We start from the raw sequence: 27097 nt of genomic DNA on the forward strand, positions 1-27097 counted from the left end.
ACCACATTTCACTCTTGATCTCACAAACTTCCCTAGAACTCAGGCTGGAATTGGACTATAACTCACCCACAGATGAATGAGACAACTCAGTACCCCAGTGATTCTCCCCCTTAAATTAACGATAGTTCTTAGTGAATCCATTAGAAACCAGGGCATAGGACCAAAATTTCTACAACGTGCTGGACACCGTACAGGTTATGTCATTAACCCTAGACGTTCCATGTCTCATGGTGGTCCTACCCGAGAAAAGCTCCTTTGTGGAGGTGGCAGAAAACAGGCAGAGGCTGCCTTCATTGCCTTTCCCCACACTTCCTGAACGTGCTCACCTTAACATGTAAGTAGCAGAAAAGGTGGAAGCTGGGAGTCCTTTGCTCACCCGGCCACCTTATGACAATTTTTGGGAGATTACAGAGCCTACCTAGTCCTTCATCTCCTTCCAAGAATGTATATTTTGTAAACTGTATAACACATTTGAAAAATTTTAGTGTAACAATAAATAATATTTGTTTTCTTTTTCACGACTTATAGACTTTCCTACAGAGAAGAGAATGTGATCAATTAATGTGTGCTGTTCTGACCCATGAGTCAGTTTCACCAAATCTAATTGGATCTATCTAGGTCAACAATGTCCAACAGAATCTTCTGTGATGGTGGGAATGAAAGTTCTATTTATCTGTGCTGTCCAATATGGTAAACATGTGGCCAGTATAAATGAAAAATCAAATTAATTTTAATAAATTTAAATGGCCATACATTAACTAGAAACTACCATACTAACGGTACAGCTCTAGGTGAACTAGCTAGATGCATTTTCATAACCTGCAATAGTGAGAACTAGATACAAGTGGGACCCAGGGGACCCACCTTCATAGCCTTGCTATAAGAAGCCAACCACCACCCCCTTTCCTCTCCTCTTGCATGCAACATGTATCTCTTTCCTAAAATAAAAATGCCACATAAGGGTTTAGCATGTTAAACTTCCTGGGACTTAAAGGAGGGAAAAGAGGAAATTATTTTTATTTTAAATCAAATAACAGGATGGATGGATGGTTCAGTGGTTAGAGCACAGTGCTCATAATACCAAGGTTGCCGGTTCAATTCCTACATGGGATGGTGGGCTGCGCCGTCTGCAACTAAGACTGAAAACGACGACTGGACTTGGAGCTGAGCTGCGCCCTCCACAACTTGACTGAAGGACGATGACTTGACTTGGAGATGATGGGCCCTGGAGAAACACACTGTTCCCCAGTATTTCCACGCCCCCCATAAAAAAACTCTTATAAATTAGTAAGAAATGAGTTTTACAAAAATCAAAACATGAAAAGAGAACCAGGAAAACCACATTAACTTCATTAATGCCAAAGAAATACACATTAAAACAATGATGTATCACTTTTAACCCATTAAAATGGCATAAATAAAAAATATAATATCCGGGGCAGCCGGATGGCTGTTGGTTAGAGCACGAGCTCTCACCAAGGTTGCCGGTTCGATTCCCACATGGGCCAGGGGGCTGCACCCCCACCCCCCCCAACTAGCTTGAAAAACGGCAACTGGACTTGGAGTTGAGCTGCGCCCTCCACAACTAGATTGAAGGACAATGACTTGACTTGGAGCTGATGGGTCCTAGAAAACACACTGTTCCCCAATATTCCCCAATTAAAATTTAAAAAAAAAACGTGTGTGTGTGTGTGTATATAAAGTATCCACCACAGGTAAAGGTGTTGACATTTTCATACATTTCTTGAAAGTCTTTTTATACATTACAAATTGGCAATATATATACTCCTTTAAAAAGTTATATCCTTTAATCCAACAATTCTGTCAGATGTCAGTCTCCTAAAGAAATAACCAGGGATGTGAACAAAGATTTACAAAAATCATCAACAGCATTTATAGTAAGAAAAAATTAGAAATAACAAGGTCTAACCGACAAGGTCCAACCACAGAATGTTATGAATTTTACAGGGAATGTTATAAATTCATTAAATGTGTTTAAGGCTTTTTAATGACATGGAAAAACAACATAATATTAGGTTGGTGCAAAAGTAATTGCAGTTTAAAAAGTTGAAAAATTGCAAAAACCGCAATTACTTTTGCACCAACCTAATATTAAGTGAAACATCAATAAACTGTACTGAATGCTTCTCCTAGTGACATCATAACATTATGTTAAAGGATATAAAATTCAAAAACTGCCTCCCCTACTCCCAGAATGCCCTTCTGTGCTTTAAGCCATCCTCCATCATGGGCTCTGAAGCCTTTCTCTAATATGCTCCCTATCCCTGCCCTTCTTTTGTTGGCAGCCCTGCCCACTATAAACACTACTTTGCAGATCAGTCCCAGAGATAAAAGATACCTGTATAACATCCTGATCTTCTTAAACAACAACTTTTTCCCCAATACCCAGCATCCTTCTCTGCTCCTTCAACCAGTTTTCAGGACATTCAGCTCTGTTCCTCTAACCCCTACCTCCATCCAAAAAAGCTTCCCTTCCTTCCTGCTTATGATGGGCACTCAATGAATGAATGAGTAAATGATCTAACAGGATAAATCCAATTCTGGTAAAGGAAATCAAATTACTGAGTTTAACTCCAGATGATATTACAGGATGCTTTTATTTTCTTCTCCTTATTCTACTCCCACCATATTTTCTACATCAAATGCACACCATGCATACTTTTATAATAAGGGAAGAATAAACTAACAGAACTGTACTTTCTCCTCCATTTTAATTGGCCCCTAGGTCTAGAGATATTCATCCTTAACCCCGGGAGTAATAAAAGAAACTTCAGTTGTATGATTTCCACATTATTTTGGACAACATTCAGGATCTATAGTAGATCCAGCGCCAACAAGTAGCCTCTGGCCACTGAACAGCAGTTCTCTTCTGGAATTAAAGAATAATGTATTAACAAAATTAAAGCATATCTCAAAATCAGACAGCCATCTTGTCTGCCATCTCTAAGCAAATTGTAGATGAACTCCTAACACCAATCTACCCAGAAGGCTTACAATACTATTTCACAAAGTTGGCTTGTTCTTCCTCTTTTCACAAATGGCCGGCTTGATGCATAGCATGTTTAGTTACAAACACCTCTGCTGACTCTCCCTGCAACATTTTCATGGCTCGCCAGTAGATTTGTCCGCAGTTCTCAGGTCTACCAAGGGGGTGGTTCAATTCTTCTTTGATATAATCCATCCAAAGATCTTTAACGGGAACAAAAAAATTACTGTGGACATATAATATGTAACTGACAAGGCTTCAATAGGTAAGCTTAATTATTTAATATCGATTCAACACAAGATTTCTAAGGAACTTATTTCCACAGAAAACTATGTGAAACAATACCTCTCTCAGCTTCCTTACACTGAAGTATATCAAAATGAGTTCACCATAACCTTGTTACCATGCTAAACAAAATTTACTTGGGTTAGTCAAAATGCCATTTTCATTCATTTCATCAGAAGATCTGTTTTTTAAATATGAGTTTAACAAATACATGTCAGTTTTTGAGTGCCTAAAAACAGATTTTAGGTGACATACCTAGTGCCCAGAAGTATGTTTTACAAGGCCTATAAATGTGGACAATGTGACAGTAGTCAATGACAACTAATGTCAATTAACGTCCCACTATCCTTTGCTGTAATTCCCACTCCTCTTTGTTCTGACCTACATTATTAACCTTTCCCTGACAAATACCATATGTTTTAGAGAACCAAATCAAGCAAATCTTTCTCTAACCCAGCGTTCTTAATAGAAGACCCATGGACTCTTGAGCTTATGAACTTTAAATTATAAGCAAAATTACATCTCCAAGTATTTATTTATGCACAAAGTAAGGGAAGAGGTAGGAGAAGGACACAAATTTTATTCTCCAAAAGGGCCACGACCCAGTAAAGAAACACTGTTCTAACCGTACTGAAAAGTTCCAGACCACACATGCAAACAGACTGATATGTCTATAACTGAAGTTTACTCACCAGAATCTGTAGATCCAAACTCTCTCAAAGCCCTCTCATAATATTCTCTTAAGTTCGCCATCTTGCAAGATTCCTAAAAATAATCAGACAATCTTAAGACTAATTTATAATGTCATAAATTCCTTTCAACCACACTGTTAACAGCTATCATCTATTAGGTATTTTAAGGAGAGGAGGGTTGTGGCTTAAGATGAACACAGCCTGGCTTTCAACTTACCCTGAGAGAAGTCATATGCATTTACTTCCAGAGCGAAGTAAGTGTCAAACAGTGATAAAAAGCACTTTGCTATGGTAGCATGGAAAAAGCCTAATAAATTCTTGGAGGAACATGGGCAGCTTCACAGGAAAGTATGTTTGAAAGCCCTGAGGGAGAAGTAGGATTGAAATAAATAAATAAATGCGGGAGGTTCTACTCCCTATGGCTAGGGATTTCTTCCTTTTGAGTTATCTGGGCTCTGGCACATATTAGCTATGTCCACCTTAAAACATTTCGTATCAAGGCAAAGTATATAAATACTAGTTATATGACCTTCAGCAAATTTTTTAAACCCTCTGACCTTCTAAGTGTCCTTACTCATAACACAAGGATGACATCTCAAAAGTAACTACAAGGATTAAATTAGAATGCTGACTAATTATGTACCTAGCCAATAACAGCTGGTATTAACTTTACAATCAATGAATGTTCATTCTTTACCTCTACTTCCATTTAAATGTATTCTTTTGTTTCCTTTACAAGGCAGACTAACATCTTCAGTTTAAAAATATTTTTATATAGTCAAATAACTGTTTCCTAATTCAAATTTTTCTTCACTAAGACTATTATTTCATAGAAGTGAATTTAACCTCATAGCTTACATATACATGAAAACCAGAATCACACTTTGTTAAGACTCATAATGCCCATTGTACTGCAAATTCCTTTCGACCCAGTATTCCCTCTGGTCTTATAACCCTCACACCCCTGAAAAGGTACGATGACCTCCTTTAAGATAAGGATGCCAAGGCTTAGAATTAAGTGAGTTGCCCAAGACACATAACTATTATGTTATCGATCCAAAGCCTGGCTATTAATTATTATGCTATACTATCTCTTACACTTTAGGACAAGAACAGATAATTTACCCACTCAATGATCAAAACTATGAAAATAAGAGTTGAACTGCTCTAGCTTTTCAAAATTCAAAGAAATAAACAGCAATCAAAACACCAAAATAGGCCGGCCCGGTGGCTCAGGCAGTCAGAACTCCAAGCTCCTAACTCTGAAGGCTGCCGGTTCGATTCCCACATGGGCCAGTGGGCTCTCAACCACAAGGGTGCCAGTTCAATTCCTCAAGTCCTGCAAAGGATGGTGGGCAGTGCCCCCTGCAACTAGCAACGGCAACTGGACCTGGAGCTGAGCTGCACCCTCCATAACTAAGACTGAAAGGACAACTTGAAGCTGAACGGCACCCTCCACAATTAAGATTCAAAGGACAACAACTTGACTTGGAAAAAGTCTTGGAAGTACACACTGTTCCCCAATAAAGTCCTGTTCCCCTTTCCCAATAAAATCTTTAAAAACAAAACAAAACAAAAAAAACACCAAAATAAGGAGAAAAAGCAAAACTGAATACTTGGAGGTGGAAGTAAGTATACTGATATATCTGCTAATTATCACTATAAATAAGTACAACTATTTTGGAAAACTATCTGGTAATATATAAACAACTATAAAAAATACTAGTATCTCCAGTCCTAGAAATTTATCTCAAGAAAATAACTCAAAAGAAAGCAATACTATATAAATATAAACAAAATGCTTACAGCACTCTTTGTTTTCTATATCAAAAAATCTGGAAACAACCTACATGTAACGGAATGGTTAAGAAAATTATGGGTTTAAGACTAATACTACAATCACTAAAAAAAATAACCATGTAAAAACACAGGAATGTGTTTACAAAATGTTAGGTGAAAGAGCGAGAAAGAGACTCTCCGTATGGCACAGAAGTCAGAAATAAAACAGTACAAAACCGTGTGTATGTAAGTAAACAAAACTATAAAAATAAATGAAATATGGTTGGTTGTGTTACTGTGGTGGGATTACAGATCATTTGGATTTTTGGGTATTATTTTAACTGAGACTTTCCTGTATTTTTCCTCACTCACGTGTTCAGTTAAAAACACCAGAAACAGTTACTGCCTGCCTACTCTTTACCTCACAGCCCAATACAAGACACAAACAGGATGCTGTGGAGACAGAGAAGCAGCGCTTCACCCAGCCTGGCAGGGAGCACTTCCTATTAGAGGTGACATCTAAGTTTTCTATTTTCCAGACATGTACTTTCTCTTCTTCACATGATTACCATTCCTAAACCATCTCTATGGAAAAAGGGGTTGAACAAAGGGACCAGAAATACATAGTTTTACAATGAGAGCTTTTCAAATGTCAAAATGCTGCAACTGATTAGTAAGCACTAATCCATTTTCCCAGACAAGAAATGTATACACAGAACACTTACTTGCTCCTTTTCAAACTGGATTATTTTCCTGAAAAAGTCAACTGAAAATGGACGGCTTTCCTGTAAACTAAAAGGAGGGGAGAACTGTTATCTTTCACAATGACAGAGCCTCTCACATCTCATGAATACAAATGCCTATGTCAGAGCCTCCACAACACTTGGTTTAATGAAGACCTGGCCACAATTCAATACAAGGACTCGACCTGACCACCAGTCACTCTCAACGCTTTCAATCTCCAATGACTTTCTCTTCACCACCAAATTCTTTCCTATCCAGTTTTCTTCCTGTTCTGTTCTTTCTCACTTTCAGAGTTTTAAGTTCCCTCTACTATTTACATCTCAAGGTCTTTCTAAAGGAGAACAATAATTCCACTTCTAAGAATACATTCTAAGGAACAATTCCAACATGGTCAAATAATATTTGTGCAGAAATGTTCATCAAAGTAGTATTACTGTGCCAAAAAAATCATGGCACATCCACAAAGTGGTATATCATACAGCTATTTTTAATAAATGATATTTATGAAGAAATGTTACTGATAGGGAAAAGGCCAGTCTAATGTTCACCAATAAAAGTGGTATAGAAAATGTGATTATATTGAAACCTACGTAACTTTACTAACAATTGTCACCCCAATAAACATTTAAAAAAGACACCAAAAAAAAGTGGTTATAGTAAAATCTCAAATACGTGAAAAACAAATTTTAAAATGATATAGTAACATGGTTTTTACTCTTGATGAGATTACAATAAATTATTAGTTATCTCTTCAATAAAATTTTTCCACAATGAGTATGAACTGCTTTTACTGTTCCAAAAAGAAAACTTTTTTAAAAAGTCTCTTGGATTACTTCCTCAGATACTGTCTGTGAGACATATAAAACCTCGGGGGTACCAGGGGCTAAGTATGGAGTGGAGAGACAGGACGAGCTATGAACATTTGGGAGTACCTTTTAAACACAGCTCTGGCCTTTTTGTAGCCACCACTTCGATAGGCCCAATCCAGGTACTTTTCCTTCAGGGTGACTGAGTCAGCACCAATGACAGCTACGATAGCTTTCTACAATGTAAAAGGAAAACGATAAGCTGCATGAGGAAATTTATAAACATCAAAACAAATTCTCCCAGCACCATCCCAGGCTGCTCAATTACTAGGCTGGTGCAAAAGTGACTGCAGTTTTTGCAATTATTTTTAACCTTTTAAACTGCAATTACTTTTGCACCAACCTAGTAATAGTGCGTTAGGAACAGCTGCTATAGAAAGTTAGCCAACTAGTGAACCTATCTGCTCATTCCCCACACACGAAACTTAGAACATCGTGCCTATACCTTATAGATGGCTTCAGTGTCTTCTTGGCTTTTGGCACCTTCACTCCACTCTGCCCAAGAAATCCACAATGGCAGACAAACCTGCTTACAATAAAAAAAGTTACAAAATGAAAGCTTAGCACTGTGCTCTGAAAACTATCACTATAAAGACAGGTTCCTCCTACGATAATCAATATGTAAAACATTAATTCACTCCCAGCCTGTCCTCAGTGTGACAGAATCCTCGGTGCCCAGAGGAATGGCATGCCAGAACACGGCCAGCCATCTGACCACATCACCCAAAGCAATACTCTCCTGCTAATGCTATTAGGTTGGTGCAAAAGTAATTGCGGTTTTTGCAATTATTTTTAACCTTTTAAACCGCAATTACTTTTGCACCAACCCAATAGTTCCCTTCTACTGGAGGATGCTGGCTATAGTTATTACCATCAATAAGCTATTAGTTAATTAAGTAATTAACAGCACATAGCTGGTCAGACCCATAGCAACCCAGATCATATCTCTGCTCTCTAGGAACCACAACACACATTATAATTAATCTAGGCTGAAATAGCTGATCTTCACTCATGTCTCAGAGTCACACACAAATGAGCAGTAAAACAATTAAGATTATTTTTTCCCATGGGGGAAAAAAAAAAGATTTTTTTTTCCCACTTTAACTTCTGGAATACTTTTTTCCTACTAATATAAAAAAAAGATTCACTGCAAAGATTTAAGGTTTAGGCTTTTAAACTTTAAGGTTTAGAAATATATGTGTGTTTTAAGTTCAGCTTTAGAAGCCAACTGAGAACAATATTCTATTAATATTTCTCACTGGTAAGATACCTAGATGGAACACAAAGTTTATACAACTTAGTCAATTTTCACATAAAGAATTAGAAATAGGCCATTAAATGGAAGTTCTTCTACTCTTGAGCCTTGACCCATCATCACGAATGCACTTTGGGGCCAGCTCGCATCACACAAGGACACCCCACATGAGCTTTGGCTGAAGTCTTCAAACATTTGCCAAACAAAATGAAACATAAAAGACCCAACACACAGACCTGGGGCTTCAGGTGCACAAAGGCTTCTTGAAAAAGCCTGGCTACATCCGGGCTCTTTGAGTCTATCAGCACCTGCAGCCGCATCTGCCACATCGTTACGGAGTCTCTGAACAATGCAGTGCCAGCTACCGCCACCTGCAGCGCTTCCTTCAAGAAGTCATGGCGCAGCAACAACTCAATCTAGGTAAGACAAAGTATCACTGGAACATTAACTACTGAAAGCGAAATGCCCTATGTAATGCGTGACAAATACAGAGCTCATATGAGGCAACAACTTCAAATGCCTTTCCACTAAGCCTTTACCATGGCTGCCAAACAGGCACAACGTGAACAATTGGAATTCCTCCTCCATTCCCTGCTCCTATTCCCAAGGCTACAAAACAAAGGGGGAGCAGGGGAGGAGGTAAACATTAGAGGACCTAAATAATACAGATTGAAAGTTAAGTTTTTAATAAAATAGTTCACTATAATAAAACCCACACCCACCAAACAGAATATAAAAATCAGTAAAGATAAAACCAGTATTTCTGGGGTGGTAAGGAAATAAGTTAATTCATTCAAACACAACTGGGCACACTATAAACTGATACAATTTTTCTGAAATATAATTTGACACTATGAAACAAGAGTAATAAAATGCTTCTATCTTAAACTTGGGAATTTTATTTTAACAAATATGACCCAACGAGTACATCAACAGAAGGAAATCTTATCTGTTCAAAATACTTTTATACACACTCTTTTATGGGGAAAAACATAAAGCCAATTCAATTTTACAAAATTGTGAAAAAGAATAAATGGCAGTATAAAATCAGTGATTCAGCAAGCATTTTTGTTGTACACTATATACAGCAGATTAAAAAATGAGGACAACAGGTACATTCTCTAGCACCCAGAGCCTCCAATATGCTATCAGAGTACAAAGTACAAGCACCCAACAGGGTCTATGGCAGTGAGGAGAAAGGACTCCCAGAAAGGAAGCGCCATTTAAGCTAAGACTTAAGGAAGAGCACACATTAGTCAGGCGGAAGCAGAAATCCACAGGAAAAGAGAAGGCTCTCCAAACAGCATGCGCAAAAAGCTGAAGATGAGTGAGAGCTTGGATGTGAAAGGAAATCCAAGTTCACAATGGTTGGAGGGGTAGGATGTAAACTGGAGAGAACTGGCACATGAGGCTTGAAATACAGGCAGGAGCCAAATTAATGAGACTGAGTAGCTTTATACAAAGGACAGTGGGAAGCCACAAATTAATCCGATAATCAATTTTAAAAGATCATTCTGTGGAGAATAATCTGGAGAAAAGATAGATGTAGAAATCAGCAGTTTTTTAAGTTTAGCTGCAATATGTTGAGGGACTCTTCATTAAAGTCAAGGTCACGAAATGAGTGATGAAGTGGCAGGCTTAAGAAGGATAGCCTGAGAGATTTGGAGAGCAGAGGATGTTTGAAATGGCCAGAGTGGCAAATGGCAAAATAAGCAATAATGGCAAGAGAGCAGGACCACCAAGGCAATACTCAAAGCAAAGCCCATCTGGACGCACAGGATGTAACTGCCTTGCTGACATTCAATAACTCCAACGGAGGCAGCTGAACTCATCCAGATCTGGGATTTTTGCCAGACAATGCTATAGTGGGAGAAGGTATAATACAATAGACTAGTGTACAGTATGGATATTATGAACATATATAGGAAAAAGTACTTTTTAAATGTTAATATAAAGAAAATACAAAATAGCACAAAATTAATTGTAATTATATAAAAATTGCATGAAGATATGAATCAGGAGTCACACAAATTAAAGGCACTCAACAAATATAAAGATTTTGATACTTGTTTTACCCTATGAAGAAAGTATTTAAGTGCACTAACACATCCATCGTCTCAGGTAATGCTCTCAACAAGTCTGTGAGGTGGCAACAACAAGGATCACTATCAGTATTTTAAAATCAGGTAAACAAACTCAGAAAGGTTAAGTGACTCGCCAAAGTCACCTAGCTATTAAATGGCAAACCCCATCTAGAGCTATGTACCTACTCCCACATCGCATTACTCCGGTCTCTATGACAGTCCTTACCCACTCCTGGGGTAAGGATGGGTTAATACGCCTCTTACTAGAATGTCAACTTCTGAGACACAGGGAACACATCTAACCTGTTTTTGTTGTACCAATGGTTAATCTGGGCCAGACAGTTAGATTGAAACTTCAGGAAAAGGCTGTTCAGTAAAAGATGGATGGGTGGACAAACAAAATAAACCCAAATTGTGACTCCTTGTTTGAGTGTTTTCTGCTAAATAATATTCCTCCTTTTACTGGTACAGATTTCGTTTTTGGCATATACCAAATACTGAGAGCCAAATGTAACTGCTCTCTACATCTACCATACCAAACTAAATAATGGGCTTAGTCACGTAACTATATATATTAAAACAGATGACACCAGCACAAAGCAACCGGAATTAAGTACATGTAATAGGCAGTGAATGTGTTCGTGTCCTTACCCACTGCTTGTATTGGCATTCTGGTAGAAGTTTGAGTTCATGTGCCTTCCTGAATGCAATCATGGTTCTTTCCAGCCTCTGAAATCAGAAAAATCCCTCAGTTCATTACAAAGATCCCAGCAGAGGTGTTTGGCCTGACAGGAACAAAAGCAGTTCTGCATCCTTCTGAGTGCTGAGAGCAGGGACTGAGGTGGTTTCACTTATGATTAGAGTGAGACAGCTGCACCAAACACAGCCCAGTAAGAGAGCACCTCCTAACATGGTGGCCAGTACAAGGGCAAAGCAGACTCAGACCTTCAGGATGACAGGTCACTCACAAGGAGAAAGAGCAGTTAAGCACTAAGTTCTTGGAAACTGTCCCAGGCCCCAAAAGTCTGTCCTTCTCTCAGAAGACAGTCCCTTTCTAGTTACCCACTATACCCATGACATGTAAGTCCTTACCTTCGCTCTGAGGGACGGGCTATTTGTCTTCTTACTAAACCTTTCCAAGCAAAAGTTGATGTAACACTTCCACATGGCCTCTGAAAAAGTCAGAAAGATTACAATGATCAGATCACCAATTCTCTCAGTTTACCAATCATATATCCTTTCTTTGAAGGAAAAATTCCTCTGAAGAAGAGTTTCAACTAGTCTGGTTTTAAAAAAAAAAAAGTTATTCTGAAAAAAGAAGTTGTTCTGATTACAACCAAACATCTTCAGTAGTGGGGAAAAAGTACTGAGTAATGACATAAATATAAAAATTAAAAGCCTTATCCATGTTATACATCCCCTCTACCTTAATACTCCAGTATTCCAAAATTTAAAGTAAATTTATATCAAAAGATAATTAAGGAATAAACAACCTTCTGCGTTATCATTTCCTGAGTATCATTTCCCCCAAATAAATGAATGCAAATACCACTACTATCAAGGAAGATCATAAAAGCTCATCTTTCACCACTAGAGAAAGAACAAGTTGGAAAGCCAGGTACACTGTAAACTACCGCAGAAGTTTCCTGAAATCGATTTTGGTCATGGGAACAGGAGTTTCAGTTTCACATTCATGAATACCATCACTTCTCCAGCACACCATGGGTGGTGAAGTTTACCTGTAGGGAGAGTCTTTACTGCCTCTTCATATACAGCACAGCACCGCTCCTCCTTCCGGCCCATCTCCACCGCTTTGGCATGTTTCGTGGCCGGCTGCTCTTCTGGCTGCGCTTGGATCTCTAATTCTCTCCGTGCCACATAATCCCAAGTGAGAGGGTCATCTGTGTGCAGTACTTGGAGGCTGAAAAATACAGGTTACTGGTATCAGCCCTATGACATGAGACTAACTCAGAATACCAAAGAGACAGTTCCCTAGCTCTAAAAGGGTACCCAGGACATCCTTTTAACAATCCCAGTACTGGAAGAGTCATTTCCCAATAGGCTCTTCAGGTATCTTCACAGTCACTATTTAAATTTTGCCAGTGAATCAGAGTTGTCACACATTTATTAGGTTCCAAAATGTTGCAGACATTATTCACAAAGTTGACTTTCAAGTTAGCTCTCAAAAGTAAATCGTCCTCAAGCCCTGGAGAACCTTATTCTGTAATAGAGGCAAAGTACAACCTAATCCTCTACCAAAATCCTGAAGATATCCAAAGAGCAAACTGATCCAACTTCTATTTTATCTCCTATGAAAGTAAGAGGTGCTACCTACGAGTAAGGTACCCACGAGGTAGGCTACAAATAATTCTCAAACCATATATAATCAGACATTAAAGAATAAATACACCTACAGCATTCACTATGAACATTCCAAAGTGCATTCATGCGTGCAACTCTCATTTTATGGACAAAAGACATGCCGGGAAAGCAGAAATATAGATTTTTCTATAAACTATAGGATTTATTTGTGATTGAATAAAGGGAAAATATTTCCCAAGGGAAGCCAATAGTGAGTCAAAAAACTTCTCTAGGAATATATTTTTTATATAATTTACTATGACACAATAGTCCTAAAACTTAGCTTTCTGCCAAAGATTTAGTGTGGTATCTTCTTTCCCACTTTCTAAATAATCAACCTCAAACCCTTATCACAAGATCAGAAACAGACATATTCATCTTTCCACTATTTTACTTACTCTTCATAAATTTCTCTTTGCAGATCTTTGGCAAAGTCGAATAGCTGTGCAATTGAAAGCAGTGACACATGAAACTCTGCACCTAAAATTTAAAAAGTCGGGGAGGGAAGTAAGACTCTAAAAGTACCACTTTACTCTAAATGTACCACCTTCTTGATGTACTGAACTTAGTTTTTTTGTTTTTTTTGTTTTTAATTGGAAGACAGGACAAAATAGGGAAGAAAAAAAAAACACCCATAGTTCCATTACACAAGCAAAGCCATATTATTAATATTATTATTATTATTTTGGAGTATTCGTAACTTTTATTCTAACTTTTATTCTACACTTCCTAAGGGCATAAAGGAATGTATTAAATCATCTATTTCTTTTCCACTCCCCAAATGAATTAAGTACTCAATAAAAACTTACTGAAATGTTGAAGTATACCCTAAGGAGAAATATGTCTTTTCTGAAAGAAATAAGACACTATTCCTACCATCAGGGTTTTATACACATTCTAACAGAATTTCTAACAGAAATTTTTCAAAATTATTTAAAGGTATTCCTCATTATAGTTTCACTTTCTCACCATAAATAAACTTTCAAAAGATACCTACCTTTAATTATGCTTACAGAATTTTTGTAGATGATCCGTGCCAATTCGCCTGTAAGGATTTCTTCAGGATAATCAAGGTGTCCCTAAAGAATGTCATATTAAATATCACTTAACAGATAGTGCCAGTAAGTAGAAAAAGCACTAGAATCAAAATGAACAGTCCGAGGCTACCTGTGCCACCTGACCTCTGGCAAATCACGTCTCTCTCTGGGCCAGTTGCCTTACTTGTAAAATGTGTAGCTTGAACAAGACCACTGATCTTCGAACTGTATTCGCTCAGGCTCCTAGAGTGGTGGCAAGAGCACAAGGCTTAAGGCCTTACTCTGCATCTGGACCAGAACAGGTCAGGTTCTACATGCCCTGTTTACCCTTCTGTGTAAGACTTTAATTGGATAAAAAAGGCCAGAGCTGGAAACCACAATAACAGATGATAGCAAAGATCCTTTTACAGCTCTAACATTCTAAAACATCTTTAAAATTATTGTCATGTAAAAAAAAATACATAAAAAAGGAGGCTAAAAACCACATATTTCACAACTTTTATTGAGTTCCTTCAACCCATTATGTCATTTAACAAAATCATAAAGTATTAAAGACCAGCATTTGGGGAAAAAAAAAAAAAGACTAGACAACATCAACTAATCCAAATGTCTATTTTTAAAGCACAAAATTCCATTTTTATTACTAAGCCCATTTAATTAAGTCAACCCTAGACTCACTTTAAAAGTTTCAAACTATGACATTAAATTGGAAGAAAAATATATTGTGGGGGCAGCTGGATGGCTCAGGTGGTTAGAGCGAGAGCGCTGAACAACGGGGTTGCCGGTTCAATTCCCACATGGGCCAGTGAGCTGCGCCCTCCACAACTAAATTGAAGACAACAAGCTGCCGCTAAGCTGCAGGAGAGGCATCTGGATGGCTCAGTTGGTTAGAGCGTAAGCTCTTAACAACAAGGTTGCCGGTTCAACTCCCGCATGGGATGGTGGGCTGTGCCCTCTGCAACTAAAGATTGAAAAGGGCGACTGGACTTGGAGCTAAGCTGTGCCCTCCACAACTAGACTGAAGTACAATGACTTGACTTGGAGTTGATGGGCCCTGGAAAAACACACTGTTCCCCAACATTCCCCAATAAAATAAAATAAAAAAAAACATTAAAAAAAATACATTTCAAAGATTTTCTCTTACTCCTAAGCAGGCTCAAAACACTATACATTTTTAACAAGTGACAATACATTAGGATCTTACCACATCCATTTTGGCTTTTTCAAATTCTTGCCTTTCCTTCCTCAATTTCTCAGCATGCATCAGCTCCATCCTGAAGTACTACAGAAGGGAAATAATGAATTGAAAATCTTTGGAGATAATTTTTTAAATTAGAAATACATAAGATGCCATTTTTTACACATAAATATCAGATCTGAGAAAGTTTGGGGGGAGTAGTATATTTGTTATAAAATCAGCTGACATTGATAAGGAGGGAGAAATTTGTGATCATGTAAACAGTTCTGTATTTTGATTGCTGTGGTGGTTACACAAACCTACACGTGAAAAAAGTGACAGTGAACAATTTGCACATTATACCAATGTCAATTTCCTGACTTTAATATTTTAACTTTATAAAATGTAACCATCAGAAACAGTAAATACTACACCAGACCTCACTGTATTATCTTAGTAACTTCCTGAGAATCTATAACTATTTTGGAAAAACAAATCCATGGTAACGATGTTATATCAAGCTATATAAACAGAAACTAATGCATGATTAACATCTACTGTAAAGTTGGGCTTACCCACAACTTTTATAACTACTTTGAATTCTATTACAAGACATATTAAAATGCCAAGTTAAAAAGAAAGTTTAGGGGCGGCCGCTTAGTTCAATTGGTTAGAGTACGGTACTCTTAACAACAAGATTGCCATTTGATCCCCGCTTGGGCCACTGTCAGCTGCGCCCTTCACAATTAGCGTGAAACTACTTGACTTGGAGCTGATGGGTCCTGGAAAAACACACTTAAATAAATAAAAGATTAAAAAAAATAAAAAAGTTGATACCTTTTAAACCAGCAATATTGATTCTAGGAATCTATCATAAGGAAATAATCCTAAATACCTAAAAGTTTCACACACAAAGATGTAAGAGCAAATACTGGAAACAATCTAAGCGCCCCACAACAGTAAGATAGGTTATAAAAGAAGCAGACTGCTAATGCAGTCATAAAATAGTTACAACAATTTAGTAATGGTGCACTACAATTCTAATGTTATTCTACGTTGTTTTTAAAGCTGGCTACAAACTTTTACATATAACACAATTACCACTATGGGAAAAATGTACACAGAAAAAAAAATGCACCATTTTGTTAATAGCATTTGTCCTTAATCAAACATTTTTCCTTCTTTTTTCTCCAAGGCTTTCTACAAATACGTACTACTTTTAAAATAAAAACCAGTATTTAGTTGTTTTTTAAAGCAACTATTAGAACAGTTAATGTACATTAGAGGTTCTCACAATGTAACTTGGGGATACCTGGGTGATCCCGCCACCCTTTCAAAATTATTCTCATAATAATACTAGTATGTTATCTGCCTTTCATTCTTATTATGTCAAGAGTTCAAGGTTTTTCAGAACAACATGATGGGTGCTATCACCCACAATCAATGCAAAAGCAGATCTGAGAACCCTGCTGTCCCTGATTAAGTCAGATATTCAAAAGATTAGCAGAAATGTATAATGCGATTCTTCTCTTTAAACTTTGTTTTAGAGTTATTTTCATTTAAAAATAAGTAATCTACATTAACATGTAAAATTTATTTTTAAATTATTATTTTTAGATTTCATGGCTTTAATTTTCAATAAAATTAAAAACTGATAAATATAACCCACACAAACAAAAAATCTTTAGAGTTCCTCAGTAATTTAAGATCGTAAGGAGGTCCTAAGACCAGAAAATATGAACACCACCAATATATATACTATTATAACACTAAACTACATTCATGATGTGTTAGGTAAAAATACAGAACACAGGAATATGTAGCAAAATCCCACTTTTCAGAAATAAAACCTGGTTTAAATATCTATAATATTCATAAAAGTATGGGTGATAAGATTATGAGTACTTTTTCTGTTACTTTTTCATTAAACTATTTTCTCTGAACTATTTATAATAAATTCTAATAACTTTTCATAAGAAAAAGCAAATCTGTTTCCATTTTGGAAAATACAACCATAGGCATTTATGAAAGCCTCCAAAAACCATAAATAACACCATACAATAACAAAAGGATACAAGACTACAATATAAAACATCATTAAATTACTACAAGACCAAAAATACAGTTGCGACAGCTACAAAACCCATTTGCATGAAGAGCCGTATTTTTTCCCCCTTAGCACCTAGGCTTTTTCCAGAATTTATTTTTTTAATCAAATGTATGGCCATCATTTTTCTAATACATCCCTTCAAGCAGAAATAAATCCACCAAGAGGGGAAGGAAGTATCCATTTCAAGAAAAAGAAACAAAGAGAACGGGAAAAAAGGGGAAGAGAAGACAAAGGAGGGAAGGGAGAGAGGAAAAAGAAAAGAGGGAGGGAGGGAAGGGGAAAAAAAAGAGAAAGAGGGAGAAGAAAAAAACATAAGAACAAAGGTATAAGGATGGCTAAACCCTGGCCCCCAACAAAAAAAAAAGGTAGGGTCCAGTTCCCTATCCCTCCGAACCAAATGGACAGGTAGGAGTTCCAATTTGTCACTATGAACCTGGAAGATGTATAAGGTCAAAGCTGACTTACTACTGGCCAAGAAATACCCTGCTGGGTCCCTTTCCCCAGCAGCTCCCCTACTTATCCCTAGCCTCCATAAATCGAAGTCTTTTTTAACTTGAATATGTCTCCAGAGGACCAAACCGAGACATCACTCTCTCACGTTATGTGCACACCCACTCACTTCTTTTTTCTTCTTCTAAAGGGACAATTTTATTTTTATTTTACACACTCACTTCTTGATAAAGTTTCGGGCATTGTGGATGAAAGCGCAGAGCTCGAAGAAATAGTTGTCTTGCACTTTCTGAAGACAAGCGATCTTCCATTTCCCATTTGGCAGCCATAATCCACAAAGCTATAAAGGAGGAACACGAGGCTTCATTTCAATAAATTAATCAAGTCAGACAAAAAAGACTAATGCTCCCATTTCAATAGTCAAAGAATTTTTTTTTAATCCTACTGAAAGAGGAAGTGGATGAGGGAGTTTCTAATGATTATCTGTATTGTTGCTTTGTCTAAGATTAAAAAAGAGTATTCTGAAGCAAACAGGTAAATGTTAATATCTAAAAGTACTTATGTGCCTATTACTGTATTTCATCAGATGTAAGGTCAACATCATTGTAAGTCACATACAAATTTTAAGTGTTCAAATGCTGGAAAAATTGTGCATCTTAGAATCAATGAAATAAAATTATTTTGCTCTTTTCTCTATTTAAAATAGTCTAATTTTTTTAATGCCTCATAATTTTCAAAATATTTTTATACTTGTTGAGAACAAAGGGTTTAAAAGAAATTTTTTTTGTCCTATGACATGGGAAATTAACCTTGAGGTAGCATTCTAACTATTTCCCTAGAAACAATGGTCAGCTATGTTACCAGGCAAGACTGCTTTTGGTAAAAATGACCCATGGTTTGGTAATCACATCTGGACTAGGAGGGCTGTAAATAGTAGAGAGCCATCGCTTTGGGCTTTTTTGAGCATGTGCCTCCTGAAATTGAGAACGGTCCTTTCTAGGATCCCTGGAAACTACACTCATCCGTGGGTCTTCTAAGCCAGAGTGGCTCTTCTACCCACTCATGTGGTCTCATCCCCTCACACCTGAACTGTCATTAGCCTCTGAACTGCTAAGAGTACTCTACTAAAGAAACACACCTAATGCTATCCTGCATCTTTCTGAACAAACTGGTGCCAAATGTAGCCTATTTGAGTCTTGTGTAGTGTAAAATGTCTCATTGAGCCTGATACTTGAGCATAGGCAATGGAGTACCTCCACTGTAAAATAATGTACCACACAGACAGTATCACAAGAGAAGTCTTTCTCTTACAAAACATGAGTTCCTACTCAGTGTCAGTCACTCTTGTAAAATCTGTATTAATCTTTTTCCCTTATGTTTTTAAAATCCCTTAAATATGACTGCCTCTAAACAAAATGTCCCTCAAAGGACCAAAAAAGTTTTTTTACCAGCAACTAAAAAGAAACGTAGTCCTTTTTGCACACATAACAACTGACACAGTAACTAGTACACAGCAGGCAGGGGTGAACTAAGATGTAGAAATTCAGGAACGAAAACTGCGAAGGCCAAGTTCTTAAAATAATTTCTTTTAGGTTTATCAAGCAAAATAAATTCCAAATTCCAAAAGAGCTTGAGTCTACATAAAAGGTAAAAAAAAGACCTGACAAGGATTTCACCATACCTGGCTTGTTTGAATGAATGGCCAACATGGCAGAGAATACCTTGCTAAGTTGAGCTTTGGTAGCCTGTAAAAGAGGAAGAAAAATTCTACTTCCTACACAGCGAAATCATTGTCATTAATCTCTTAAATGATCTGTTCTATATGCTTACCAACTGTAAAATCTAAGGGGCAAGATCTGCTATTGCTAGGGACATAGAAACAAATATGTATGTGCTCATAGTTTTCTTCTACCTAAACCATCCTACATAAACATTCTAAATATTAAAAAAAAAAAATTCAACTTTAATGAACAAATGCACATAAAGATCATTTTCTTTTCAACTGACTTGAAAACCATTTAGTGATTCAGCTAGGCTAATGTTGTTACACTGAAGTTCAGCCTTCTTGGGTTCTTTTCCCATTTGTTAACCCTACACCTTCGGAGAAAACATGGAGTTCAGTAATCAAGTGTGGGGCTTAAAAAGTCAACTAACCAAAAGAAGGAAAGAGAGAGCAAGACACGGCTGCCCAAATACTCACCCATTTCTTACAAAAGACAACATAGGATAGCCAAAGTTGAACATCATCCTGCAAGAAAAGCAATGTAGTAAGCTGCCTGAATTTGAATTGTATACATAATACACCTTTGAAACAGGCAGATTTCAGAATATCCACTGTGTTACAACACCCCTCAGCCTATTAGGTTCTTCCTCATCATGCCCTGAGCTCTCTTAACTATAACTCAATCTGTTCCCCCACTCCCACCTACTATGCTCCAAGACAAAATCTGTGGTCTATCCAATTTGTTCAATGGCGTTGTTAAATGATCTCAATAAAGGGTAGCAACCCAAAATGTGTCATTCCCAGGAACCCAAACTACTTCCCATATCATACTGTCCCCGTCCCAGCACCGAACTTGAAGAAAATCAAGTCATTAAGGTACTGTCCCTACTCTAACCATTTATCTTCCCCCTCCAAATCTTTGGTGTACTTTACTTAGAGATATATCCAAACAAATCCCAATTTTTTTATCCTTAATTATGTATCAAATCCCCTCTTTTCAACATCATCCTCAAAGAATAATGAGATCAATTTTCTTAACGGTTTGATAACTGGTTTCAAGTAATGATACTGATTCCATCATTAGAATAAGTACTAAGACACCCAAGGTAAGAATATACAACCATACATTTGAATATCCAACTCATAATATGTATAATATATATCTTCAGTTGATGATTCTCTGATCACTTACTTTCCACTTTGCTGAAGCACGTCGGAAGACACCTTGTACCCGGTGTACAATAGAATTCTCAATCTCATCCTTCTTAAATGAATACCCAATGCGCTAAAAAGGAACATAAAAATACAAAGCCTCAGCTTATTCACATTTATCCAAAGAAGCATTCCTACTAGGTCATTAAATAACTGATAAAGCAATTCCTCTCTAAACAATTACAAATATCCATTATAAGCACATCACCCCACAATTTATCAATGCCAACTGCTCCCCAAATACAAGTTCTAGCTATAGAGCCACACTACTTAATTCTATATTTTTTCTAACTTCCAGAAAATCATCTACGTACAGTTCTTCTTCTCTGGATCAGCTCCAAAAGATTAATTTCATACTATGGAAGAAAAACATACAAAAAAAAAAAAAAAAAAAGACAAGAAAAATTATAACCTTTTAAATATGCAGGAAATGCATTTAAAATCATAAAGCAAATAAAAGTCAAGAATATAAAACAAGATAATTTGCTATCAAAAAGCATAATTTACAGTAAATGTCTAGCACTCACTGAAAATTCACCTTATATCTGTAAAATTCACAAATATATACATTAGCAATATATACACATAAACATCTTAGATACAAACTTATAAGATGTATAATACCAATCTAACTTTCTAGTCTACAAGTGTATTCAAACTTTTAGTAAATTAACCATTCAAAATTTTTAGCTAATGTACAAGCAAATAAAGCAGATAATAGCTCTGTACTGGCTGCAACAGGGTGCCTAATTGGCTTTCCCTTCCTTCCTCTCTAAAGAACCACTTAGAACCTCTAAGGCTCTCTAAAACCCACTACTATATAATTCCTGTCTAAACCTCAGCATAGACTATTAGAGACAGAAAGCTCAGGACCTCACAAGACTGCATGCTTCATTTTAAAACTCCTCATTAAATATTTTAAGCACACAGAACACTCGTGAAACTAGCTCCTACATTGCTACATCAAAGCCTACATTTACTTTACTTGCTTCAAAGCTTTGTTAGAAAGCGTTTGAAATACAAGTGAAGCCCCCTATTGCCATATCTGATTCCACTCTTCTCCCTCCCCAGAGGAAATGACTATCTTGACTGTATCACTCTCAAGCATGACTTTGAACTTTATTATAATGCTGCTTGAATGCTTTTAAACTTTATATTATAAATGGCATCATATTGTACCCATCACTCCATATTTTTATTCAACATTATGACTTCAGATATATCCGTTAGCACACGAAAATTTAAGTCCATTCGTTTTAACGGCTGTACAGTTCACTGAATGAATGTGCAAGTTACCTATTCTTTCTTCTGCTGACATTTGTTTCCAATTTTTCTATTACAAAAGGCTGCAATTAATATTCTTGTACTTTTCTTGTGGACATATCCAGGAATTTTCCAAAGTATATACAGACTTCCACCACTAATATGTAAGTTCCTGAAGGAATGATTTTTGTCTGTTTAATTTATTGGTGTAACCCCATCAGAATGAATCAGTACCATAGTAGGTACTCAATATTTACTGTATGACTGAATGAAATTGCTGGGTCACAGAGTATACGTATTTTTAACTTTATGGGATATTACCAAATTACTCTGCAAGGTGGTTGTACCAATTATATACTGATAATGTCAACCTTTAAAACATCTGTTAATATATGATGGATATAAAGTAGCTCTGCATCCTGGTTTTACTCTGTATTTACCTGATTACTAATGAGGCCAACATCTTTTCATAAGTTTATCAACAAATAATGTTTCCCCTTTGTGATTTACATGTTCACATTTTTCCAGTTGTTTTCATTTTCTTGATTTGCAGTTCTTTATATAATCTAGAGCCTAATTACATGTGTCCCAAATATTTTGTTTGTTTGTTTGTTTCAGGTGTACAAAACAAGACATTTATACCCCTCACAAAGTAATAACCCCTTCCCCAATTTTCTCCCATCATGTGACTTGTCTTGTTACATTATTCATGGTGTCTTGTCTGTACAGAAATTTTTACTTTTAACATAGTCAAATCAATCTTCTTTTCATGGTTTGTGATTTCACAGTCTCATTGATTTTAAGTAATCTCTCCCTAACTGAAGTCATTCTTTCGTATTTTTTGTAGAAGATTTAAAGCTTTCCCCCCACATTCAGCCTTTTGATGCAGCAGGAATTTTTCTGTGTTATGTGAGGAAGGGATCTAATTTTACTTTTATAATATGGATAACCAGGACCTCACTGGTTTAAAATGCTACTTATGTCTCACAGCAAGTTTACATGGTTGTATGCAGGCAGGGGAATACATATGTAAGAGTATGTGCATGTACATGTTTTTAATCTTATTTCAGTTATGCTCTCTAAAACTAAACAAATCAATCTAATCTGCACGTGACTCCTAAATATTTGAAGAAGGAAATTATTTGCCACTTAAGTCTCCTTAAGGTTAAATATCCCTATTTCCTTTAATGATTCCTCTTAGAACAAGGTTTCCGTGCTGGCTGCCTCCCAACCAACCTCTCAAAGTCCTTAAAATGTAGTCTTGAGCCTAACACAGTGCTCTAGACATGGTCTAATAAGTGCAAAACTGTTTTCAAACCAACATCTGAGGGCCTACTGTTTGCCATGTCCTCTCCTCAGCTAACTTACCTAACACCCTACTTTAGTTAATATAGTCAATTAGATTATATTTTTGACATATGTTCTCAGCTCATTTTAAAAGAGCAATCTACTATGAGCCCTAGGACCTCTTCCAAATACAAGATTCTTAGCTAGGTCTCATATATTGTTTGTTGATTTTTTTTTTTTTAAATCTAAGCTCAGAAACTTTAGTCTTATAACATTTCATCTTGTTATTGGGTTCTTTCTGAATCCTCATTTTGTCATCCAATATATTAGCTATTCTTCCCCCACCTGAAAACAGGTCTAGCATGTATATTTTATCTTCACTGAAATGGTCCATTCAATAAAGGACTGAAGAACCTTGCAGGACATCTCTAAGTTGACAGACTTATAGACACGTAATTATTAACTTTCCAACCAGCTACTATCATCAAACTCACTCTCCTTTATCTTTCCCCCACAAGAGGTAGTCTATCAAATCTCTTGCTAAAATCCTGATACACTGTGTCTTTGGCAGTCTCTGATCCATTAACCCCATAAAAGAAAAAAAAAAGTTCAGTTTGCCAAGGACTAAAGACTTAGTGGAGCAATGCTACTCCCAAATCATCTCTGCACTTGTTCAAAAATTACCTGTCTAATCATCAATTCTAGAGTATTGTAGAAAATTGACATCAAGCTCTCCGTTCTATAATTGATTTAAAATTTCTAAGATTAAAAGGTAATAAAATTACTCACTTACTTGAACATAATTGATAAAGTCTTCCTTACAAAGAGCTCTTCGCTGTATTCTGTATTCTAGATCCGAGGCCTTCTTAATGATAGCCCTGAGGAGAAAGCCACTTAAAATGTAACACTTAAGAAAGAGCAAAAGTTAAGTAACTTTAGGGTTTTTGTTAAGTTTCTTTATTTTTAATATATTTAAAACACATATTTACCAAAACATATAATTCCCAAATTATTATCTTTCATAAGTAAGTATTCTCTTATATATTACTTCTGTGTCCTTAAAGGCATCAGGATGTATTTTAAAACTTTCATAAAAATCATCCTAATCAATTGCCAGGACCACTAACATTCGCACCAGCAAAGCAAATAATATTAAGTACTTTATATTATTTATATACGGTATTAGTAAAGATTTCCTTTCCTCCAAATTCGGGTCACTTAGGCTTTAATAATAATCAAATCTCTTTCCTAAATTCCTCTCCCGAGTTTTCACCATGCAGATTAAAAAAAAACAACCCAGACTGTTTTTACTTAGAAAAGTTTATTACTACTACAAAGGACTTACGGGAGAAGAATCACTCATTGTATTTAGCTAAGGAATGAACACACAACATGTGCATATTAGGAGAATTTAACGCAAGTTGTGCAAGACCAATAATTGTCTCTAGTTAATAACATTTACACTGTTGTGTTGTGTTTAACAAAGGTTTACTTTAAGACTCCCATAGTTACTTTACTACATTCACAGTCATTGAAAATTAAGAAATAGAGAAAACCATAAAAAATTATTCAACTTAATTTTAGCAAATTAGTGAATGCCAACTTTATGCCAGACGTTGTTGGCTAAGCTCTGGGGTAAAAATGCGAAATTGAATTAAATGATTCCCCATCTTTAAGTCTTGTTATAAAGATTTCTCTACCCCTCCTGGGCTCCCACAGCCTTCTCTTCGCATCTCTAGACAGTACACTCTACTATAATCAACTTACAGTACACCGCACTATAATCAAAATGTTTAATTAGTCTGTCTCTCCCATCATATACAAGGCAGTTAGCTCTTGAGGGGCAGAAATCCCGGTTTTATCATCCTTACTGCCCCAAGACCTGGCCCCTTGAAGAGCTGTCAGTATTTTTGGTGAATAAATGGACGGATCACCTTGCAATAAATGAAAAATTGATTTTAGACATCATCAAAATCTGAAAATGGGCTTCCGTCATGTGAGGAAAAAATAAACACAACTCAAGGGCTCCCCATCCCTCTTCCAGCCACACACACGCCGCAACTCCCCTCAGCCCGCCCCAGCTCTTCCTCAGCAAACTCACTTAATTTCCGCATGACTGAACAGTCCAATGCGCTCCAGCTGTTCCAATTCAGGAAGTCGATCTTCTATGCGTTCCTGAATTATCTCCGCCATGAGGTCAACACTGCAGAACCCAACCGAGAAAGCCTCTTAGCCGCCAACACGCGCCGAAGGGACCCACCACCTATTCCCAAAACCTGGCGCTTACGCTCGCACGTGCTGACGTAACGTGCACCTTAGGTCCCGCCTTTTCCGCTTCCGCCGCCTCCGCTGTTGGAGGAGGCCTTCTGGTTCTTGCGGCCGCTGTCACCTCCCTGTGGCTGACTGTGGGGTTGCAGCGAGGGTCCCTCCCTCCCCGGAGGACCCTAGTGGACTAGGGTGGAGGGGCGGGGCTGAGGCCGAGCTACGTTAGACGAGGGCTGGGGGCGGAAAAGCGCTGTCGGGTCTGTAGGGGTTACGTGAAAGTAGCACGAAATGCATGTTTTGCAGAATATTGTCTCCTTTTATTCTGCTCCCATCCCACATCCTCGCTTTGCGACACCAAGAACCAAAAAAAAAATTTTTTAAAAGCAAATGGAAGGCTAGAGGATTTCCTATAATTATAGTAAACATTTCAAAAAGTCAATAACGAAGATCGTAGGGGGCGCTAAAACTGACCAGGCGGTCCAAAACACAAGGTCTTTGCTTTCGGCTAGATTTGGTATTTTTTCAGGTGCCAATTAGAATCTCTAATTGGCAGATTAATTTTTAAATGGGGAGACATTTAAATAATTATCCTGGCTTTGAAGACATCTTTCAAAACACAAGGGCCCTGGGTGGATATCAGAAACTATATTGAAAAGTTTGTGAGTTACGGAAGTAAATCAATAGATACAGACCCTCCTTAAACCACTGCCCAAGCAACTTAGCATTTCTAAGAGAACCGTCAGACAACCCAGCTTGGAAGCGACATTATTGGTGCAATTAGTAAACCTAAAATGATAACTACATGGCTCAGTTATTTTTAAGTCCTGAAAGAAAGTTAAAAAAAAAAACCAAAGCAGGAGTTCTTGCTAGACCTGTTTATTTCAACATTCGCATTAGCACCTTGTTCTTCTGTGTGATTTATGGAAGGGTAATAGGCTTTAGCAATTAAACACATTCCACCTCTGTGCCTTTTCCTTTCTTTTTTTTCCCCTTTCACATTTTACCCCACTGGTCTCAGAATTGAGGCAAAGGTTGGCTTTAGCTTCATCATTTCCTGATTCCCTCAACTTTAAGACATGAGGGAAGTGGAAAGAAATCATTTGTTTGTAATAGGAAAATCTCTGGGGCCTGTGTTAACAGTAAGAGTGGGGACACTGAAGCAGGGCCTGGTTGGCACACCCATAATAGAGGCCTCTCACCTTTCCTTGACCTAACAATAGATCATCCCCCTGTGGGCTTGAGGTCGGAATGTCCCGTCCCACCCAGTTCCCTGTTTTAAAAAATTACCCTGAAACTTGTGGTTAATACCCTTAGGCTTATAGATCCCACTACTACGTAGGCTACTCCCATCATTGTTCCTGGGTTGCCATCCCACCAGAGAATCACATTGCCAGAGGGAAGGCTCCATGCAGACCCCCCCCCCCCCCAACTTACAATAGCCTCTGGAGGAACACCTAGATTTTCCCTGAAATAACCCTAGGCGGGTCTGAGACTGTTAAG

General features: G+C 37.2%; 1 protein-coding gene across 1 annotated transcript; it reads right to left on the minus strand.

The window, feature by feature from the left end:
* Positions 1 to 1328: 1328 nt before the first annotated feature.
* On the minus strand, positions 1329 to 25629 carry UTP6 (UTP6 small subunit processome component). Its single transcript, XM_019750725.3, has 19 exons — positions 25434 to 25629; positions 24126 to 24210; positions 21097 to 21138; positions 20763 to 20855; positions 20048 to 20095; positions 19529 to 19592; positions 18069 to 18187; positions 15315 to 15392; positions 14071 to 14152; positions 13472 to 13553; positions 12452 to 12633; positions 11805 to 11884; positions 11364 to 11441; positions 8865 to 9044; positions 7819 to 7899; positions 7440 to 7549; positions 6489 to 6555; positions 3985 to 4057; positions 1329 to 3210 (listed from the first exon to the last, which is right to left on the minus strand). The coding sequence occupies exons 1-19, from the start codon at positions 25523 to 25525 to the stop codon at positions 3053 to 3055; spliced, it is 1794 nt and encodes a 597-aa protein (XP_019606284.3). The 5' UTR covers positions 25526 to 25629; the 3' UTR covers positions 1329 to 3052.
* Positions 25630 to 27097: the final 1468 nt, after the last annotated feature.

Source organism: Rhinolophus sinicus, chromosome 12, assembly GCF_057876585.1.
Source record: "Rhinolophus sinicus isolate RSI-liver-muscle chromosome 12, RSI-T2T, whole genome shotgun sequence".
Taxonomy (NCBI): domain Eukaryota; kingdom Metazoa; phylum Chordata; class Mammalia; order Chiroptera; family Rhinolophidae; genus Rhinolophus; species Rhinolophus sinicus.

Bases quoted from the DNA above. Each gene is read 5' to 3' on its own strand.
- UTP6 (XM_019750725.3), bottom strand. From the start codon at position 25,525: ATGGCGGAGATAATTCAGGAACGCATAGAAGATCGACTTCCTGAATTG. The intron at 21,139-24,125 runs GTAAGTGAGTAA...TTTCTTCCATAG, and splicing joins ACTTTATCAATTATGTTCAA to TATGAAATTAATCTTTTGGA. The intron at 20,096-20,762 runs GTAAGTGATCAG...CTTTTCTTGCAG, and splicing joins GTGCTTCAGCAAAGTGGAAA to GATGATGTTCAACTTTGGCT.